Source organism: Podarcis pityusensis (genome assembly GCF_964106645.2).
Source record: "Podarcis pityusensis genome assembly, chromosome: 4".
In the NCBI taxonomy this organism is placed as follows: Eukaryota; Metazoa; Chordata; class Lepidosauria; order Squamata; family Lacertidae; genus Podarcis; species Podarcis pityusensis.
The window spans coordinates 34,930,854-34,937,856 of NC_138027.1; the positions used below are offsets into that span (position 1 = coordinate 34,930,854).

General features: G+C 43.0%; 1 protein-coding gene across 1 annotated transcript in view; it reads left to right on the forward strand.

The window, feature by feature from the left end:
• ZPLD1 (zona pellucida like domain containing 1) overlaps positions 1-4,919 on the forward strand; it is a 39,205-nt gene extending 34,286 nt beyond the window's left edge. The window contains exon 11 of the mRNA XM_081002741.1: positions 1,149-4,919. Within this exon, the coding sequence (XP_080858867.1) occupies positions 1,149-1,327 (179 nt within the window). The 3' untranslated portion in view covers positions 1,328-4,919. The remainder of the gene's footprint in view (positions 1-1,148) is intronic.
• The last annotated feature ends 2,084 nt before the right edge of the window (positions 4,920-7,003 follow it).

The following is a 7,003-nucleotide window of genomic DNA, read 5'->3' on the forward strand; positions in this document are numbered from 1 at the left end:
TCAAAAATCAATTTGGGGGAAATCCATCCAATAAGCATTAGATAGTCACCAGGGCTAGCTGTCCGAATTAGTCCTACTTGGGCCAGCAAGGAGGCCAGGGGAGAATTAGCTGTGGGGTCCCAGAGTGGGTAATCTTCATAAAAGGGGAGGGGGAGGGAAGAGAAGGGAAATAAAAGAACAGGCTGAATTCAAATTAAAGGCCAGGCGGAGTAGCTCTCTTACAGGCCCGGCGAAAGGAGGTTAAATCCTGTAGGGCCCTAATCTCATGGGACAGAGCATTCCACCAGGTCGGAGCCATCACTGAAAAGGCCCTGGCCCTGGTGGAGGATAGTCTGACTTCCTTAGGGCCCGGGACCTCTAAACTATGGTTATTCATGGACCTTAAGGTCCTCTGCGGGGCATCCCAGGAGAGGCGGTCCCGTAAATACTAATTTAATTAGACTACTGTCTGATATGTTGTGGTATTGTTATTATTTAAAGACAGAACTGAATGGTAATTGTTAATTTCTTAGGACCAGTTTCTAAAAGCTTAACAAATTCTACCCTTAAAAAAAAGGTTCGACATTTTAAAAACTAGCTGTAATTCTCCTTACACTACTGCAATGAGATATAGGTCCATATATATCACTGCTTGTCTTCCATAGGAGGTTTTGAGACAAAGAATTACTTGAGAATGTGGTTATACCACAGCGCTTAGATAGGTGTTTAATAATCTGTCCAAAATTATGCATTTTAATTCCTGCTGATTACACGTCTGTGTATACACTATACCATAAAGCACATTCAAACAATGTTATTTCACTCAAATAATTCTGGGCAATGTAGTTTACCCCTTCATACTTAAATTCCCAGCAACCCTTAAGAAACTACAGTGTCCAGAATTCTTTGAGGGAGGAATGTGTTTTGAATGTGCTTTAAAGTGTGTATGCAAGCTGCAGCCCCATTCACACTTTCCTAGGTGTAAGCCCCATTGAAGCAGTGGAGCTTACTTTTGAGCGGATATGTGGACTCACACTTATCTCTCACCCTGGAATCAATGGGACTTAAGTGTGAATAAATGGGAATTTAAGTATCTCTGGTTGGATCAATTTCAGTGCCTGTAAAGTGATTCCCTAACACCTCCCTTTTCATTTCTTACTCCTTTGTAGGTAGTCCAAATGGATCTGCTTTCCAGCTGAATTCAGTCACCAGTGCTTTGATTTCAGGAGTAGTAATTTTAGGAATTATGAGCACATTTTTTTTCATATTTTCCCTCACCCTCCTCCACAGAAAGTGGTCCAGCAGTAGCCTAGTTTTGAACGGTGTACGAAACCCAGTTTTCAACTAGAAGGAACAAATCATTTGGATTTTCTCTGTGGGATTGCCATGAAATGTGTTCCCTTTTAAGCGTCACCAAGGCGGCATTCTGCTGCTTTCAAGTTCCAGCTATTCTTACTTATAGCCTTATAAACGCTATTGTATAGATAATAAGCAGTAAAGGTAATGATTGTTCTTTTTTCCATTCGTGTATGTGCGTGACAAAGCTATTTGACATTTTGCCAATGGGATTATTGATAACCCAAACGTTTTTAAACCTCCAAGTGGGATTGTAAAGTTTAAAAATTGCTCAAGGCAGAAACCTTTCCCAAATGGATTCAAATTATACAAACACGAGCGCTATGAAACATGCATAGTTAATGAGCTCCTTTGAAAAGGACAACCTTTATTTTTTCTCTCTTCGGTTTTTCTACAACATTATACATTTTATGCCAAACTTTTCTGTACAAAATCTGGCACTTGAAATATAGTTTTCATTACCGACTGGGCTACAAAAAGGAGTTACAAACCATTTAAAATAGTAAGTAGTTAAATTGCTTTGAAAACGCGATCAAGTGCTGCAGTGAGGTGAATTCTGCTCTGTTTCAGGGTACCTCCCCATTGAACAAAGAAATGGCCACAATGGGCACATGGCTGACTTGTGTTTAATTATATTTTGCCTATGCAAAAATGTTTTATATTGCAAATTTACGACTGAATTGAAACTGCTAATTGTTTTGTGGGATGTTTTTGGCAGTGTTGAAAAGCACCCTACTGATTTGGTGTTTTGTTCCCTGGGGTTGGGGTTTCCAGTTGCTTTGAAAACGTTCATCTATTTATTTCCATTATACTCTATTGCTCTCTCTTTGAATTGAATTGGTTTACCTTTAATGATGTCATCTCATAGCCAACTCCATCTCATAGTGGCTACATCCCATCATGATGTCATCATGTTCATCACATGATTCCTCACTGGCTACCATCACCTTTGCAAATTATCCAGGATGCATTGCCCTCACTCTGAATCGATACTGTTGGCCCTCAGTGACATCAGCAACAAGCCAGATCTGATTGGACTCTATAGAGTCATAGCATCATCCTGTTCACCGCATGACAACTGATTGTTGGAATCACCTAATCCAAGAGGGAGAAAGTAGCAGTAACAAGAGGAAAATGATACTGAAGCAGCAGCAGTGATTTAGAGAAACAATGACACTGTGCTGAAAATACACTTGCAATGAAAGCATTGCTCAATAAATATTTCTGTCCCCTGCATATTTTTCACATGGAAATCTAAATCGCAGAATAACCATTGCATTTCTATGCAAACTCAAATTCTTGTTTCAAAATGTTTCAAAATCTTGTTTTTGATTTTTCATTGTTAATTAATTCAGTCCTCGTGTGAATACTGGATCAGAATTCAATTCTGATCCACAAAAGATGTAAACATCTTTACAAAAGGTGTTTCTAACTCTTAAAATAATTTTAAAAATCAAGCATAGGAACCCTAAGGAAATAAACAACTACCTGCCTTTAAAAATGATGATGAGGATAATAATAATTAAAAGTATGCTTCAGACTGGAAGGTACCCAGTTATCCAATCCTTAATGGACCTTATCTAGATTCAGTAAATAGTTTGGGTTTTTTTGCTTAATTCTAATTCTCTGTCTGGGATGAAGAGGACCTTCTATCTAGGACTTCAGTAACCTCTTTTAGGAATGGAATATACAGGAAGGATTGTCCGGAACTTACCACCACTAAAGGAAAAGAAAGCAAATAATACCCAGTGTCTTCAAAAGTTTTTGAGACTTCAGGGACAGTTCCATTCTGATCCTAACTATGATTATATAAAAGCGATTTTACATTTTGTATGCATGGAAAACACAAGAGGCTGCAATCCTAACTGTACTTAGGAAAAAGTACATTTTGGATTGCCATCTCTGCATGATCTTTACTGCACAATTTCTCTGTATACAAGATCATTTTTTACGGTCTGTAGAGGATTTGTTCCTTAGGAAAAGTGGAACAAATCCATAGAGTCTAGAAAACTGTGAACTTTGAAGTCTGTTTATTGCCTTGGGAAAATGACCTATTTAGCTAGCCTGAATGACTCATTAATGTATGGCCTCCTTCTTGAAGATCCCAGAACTCCACAGTGAATGCAGACATTCAACTGGTCTTTCACAGAAGGACTAGTATATTTATGATAGTGGTGACAGTTTAGGATAGCCTTCCTCAATGGGGGACACACACTCTCTCTATTTTCTTCTTACAACTCCCATACCCCTGCCCTGACCATTGACCATGCTGGCATAAAGCATCTGGAGAACCCAGGCTACTTGTGTCTTCATTAAGTGGTACCCTGCTGCATCCTTAAAATTACTGAAAAAAGTAGTTCAGGCAGGAATTGGGCTTCTGCTCGCTCCCCAGTTAGGTCATCTGTTTTCTTCCACACCTGCTGCAGAAATCAGAACTCATGATATGATGCACATCAGGTGAGACGGGAACCAGAGATAAAGACAAAGCTCATTTGTCTCATCTCTTGAGTCAGAGGCAGCTGTCAGCAGGGCCAGATCCAGGTATGATTGGTCTCTTGACAATAGGCAACCTGTGGGCCACTTCCTATATTGGTGCCCTTCCAGCTGTGGTAGGTGTCTATGAGCCGCTATTTTACATTTTCCACAATGCCCCAGAGAACCCAATGCAGCATTGCTGTGGGCGGTTTGGAAAATTTAAGGTAGTAGTTCATCGTGCTGAGGGCCCAGGCCAGATGCCAGTACCAGTAGGCCTTGCCATTACCAACAGCTGTGTGAGGTGTCAGGTCCTGACTCCAGGCCTGGATATCAAGCTACAGGAGAATATCTGGGTTGTGAACTAACATGTCTAGCTGCAACTGCCGAACACATGTGACCATTAGTGCCATGGGCAACTTGTTACCTTTAACTGTATGAAGTGGATTCTGCCTCAGATCAACCATTTGAATGATTCCTTTCTCTTTTCATTTCCTCTCAGCAACATTATATAATTGTCCTTGAGATAACTACTGCTTAGGAAAGGAAGCCTTTTAAAAGAAGAACAGGCTATGCATCTTATCAACATACATTGCCTCCTCACACCTCTAGCTCATCTAGTAAACTTCGGATGAGCGGAACCCAAGTGACTTTGTTTCTATAACCAGGTATTTAGGAGTAGCACCTTAGAGATTTCTGTGCAGCTCACCCAAATATGTAAGGGGTACGGATCATAAGTGAGGCTACATAATGGCAGAATGTATAGTGGGGTGTAGTTTGGATGCTAATTTTATCTTTCAAAAGCTAGCAGTCTGAGCAAGTCGAATGGCTGCGTATTGTACCTTTTGGGTATTGTCAAGTTTCCTGTGTTAATTTTGTCTGTCTTTTTCTGTGTGAACTTAACACAAGTGGTTAATTATCAGGGCTATTTGAATATCATGACTAAATACAGTTAATAAACAACAACAACCTGTCATATCAGTTCACTTTGGACCTCTAAAATGGCCTATAAAGTTCATAAGATATCCAACCTGCTATAGAGTTGGTCTTTCATAACAACGTTGTGCATGGTTTCCTCCAGTCTTAATACCTCAGAAACATGTTTTTGCACTTCAGGGTTTAGATCTGATGACATGTAAAACATGATTGTTTAATAAAATAATTTGGAAAAAAAGTCAGAACAATGCTTGTATGAGTCCTTTGTTGAGCATCATCATGCCACAGCTACTCTGGATGACTTCCCATAAAAGCTGGATTTTGCTACAGATCATGTTTCATCAGCAGGTCTTCACAGAGCATAAGGTAAATGCATTTGTGTAGAGCTATATTTTAGTGACAGAGCATCTGCTTTGCATGCAGAACATCCTGGCTTCACACCTCAGCATCTCCAGATACGGCTGGGAGAGACACACTTCCTGAAACCCTGCAGCACCACTGCCAGTCAGTATTGGCAATGTTGAGGTAGCTAGCTAGAGCAATGATATGGCTTTGTATAAGGTAGATGGTGGATAAATTCATTCAGTTCTCATTTAGACGAGGTGCGGGCCCCCCTGGGTGATATCATCAATTTGTCCCTTGGCACCGGGATATTCCCAGGGGAACTGAAGGAGGCAGTGGTGCGCCCGCTCTTAAAGAAAACATCATTAGATCCTTTAGATCTATCCAATTACCGCCCGGTTTCGAATCTTCCATTCCTGGGTAAGGTGATTGAGAGAGCGGTTGCTGAACAGCTTGGTAGGTTTCTGGATGAAACATCGGCTCTCGATCCATTCCAGTCCGGCTTCCGCGCTGGTCATGGGACCGAGACGGCTCTGGTCGCCCTAACAGATGATCTCCGCAGGCAGCTGGATCGAGGCGGGTCGGGGCTGCTGATTCTTCTAGACCTGTCAGCAGCCTTCGACATGGTCGATCACGAACTCCTGGACCACCGCCTTGCCAACGTGGGGATCCAGGGCACAGTCCTTCAATGGCTGCGCTCGTTTCTCTCTGGTCGGGGACAGAGGGTGGCGCTTGGGGGGGAATTGTCATCGCGCCACTCCTTGGTGTGTGGAGTGCCTCAGGGTGCGATTCTCTCTCCGATGCTTTTTAACATCTTTATGCGCCCCCTCGCCCAGCTTGTCCGGAGTTTTGGGTGGGTTGCCATCAGTATGCCGATGACACCCAACTCTATCTATTGATGGATGGCCATCCTGACTCGGCCCCAGACACACTGACCAGATGTCTAGAAGCTGTGGCTGGATGGTTACGTGGGAGCCGGTTGAAGTTAAATCCTTCGAAGACAGAGGTCCTCTGGCTGGGACGGGGCTATATGGGATTGAGGGGGCAACTCCCATCTCTTGCGGGGTGCAATTAGTGCCAGCATCGTCCGTTAAGAGTTTGGGTGTAATCTTCGATACCTCCCTCTCTATGGAGGCGCAGATTACAGCTATAACAAAGGCGGCATTTTTTCATCTCCGCCAAGCTAAGCAGTTGGCTCCTTATCTCTCTCGCCCACACCTAGCCACTGTGATCCACGCGACGGTCACCTCCAGACTGGATTATTGTAACTCGCTCTACGTGGGGCTGCCCTTGAGACTGACCCAGAAACTCCAGCGGGTGCAAAATGCCACAGCGAGACTCCTTATGGGGTCTTCGCTGCGAGATCACATTCATCCGGTACTATACCAGCTGCACTGGCTCCCGGTGGAGTACAGGATCAGGTTTAAGGTGCTGGTTTTAACCTTTAAAGCCCTATATGGCCTAGGACCCTCGTACCTACGGGACCGCCTCTCCTGGTATGTCCCACAGAAGAACTTACGGTCTGCAAATAAAAACATCCCGAAGATCCCAGGCCACAGAGAGGTTAGGCTGGCCTCAACTAGAGCCAGGGCTTTCTCGGCCGCGGCTCCAATCTGGTGGAACGCTCTGTCACAAGAGACTAGGGCCCTGCGGGACCTGACATCTTTCCGCAGGGCCTGTAAGACAGAGCTGTTCCACCAGGCCTTTGGTCAGTGCATAGCCTGACCCCCTCCTCTGGCAATCTGCACAGAATCTTGCTTAATGGTTGCCATCAATTTGATTTTAATTAATTTTTATAATGAAAGGTTTTTAGAATGTTGGATTATTTTGATTGTTGTTAGCCGCCCTGAGCCCAGCTTTGGCTGGGGAGGGCGGGGTATAAATAAAATTTATTATTATTATTATTATTATTATTATT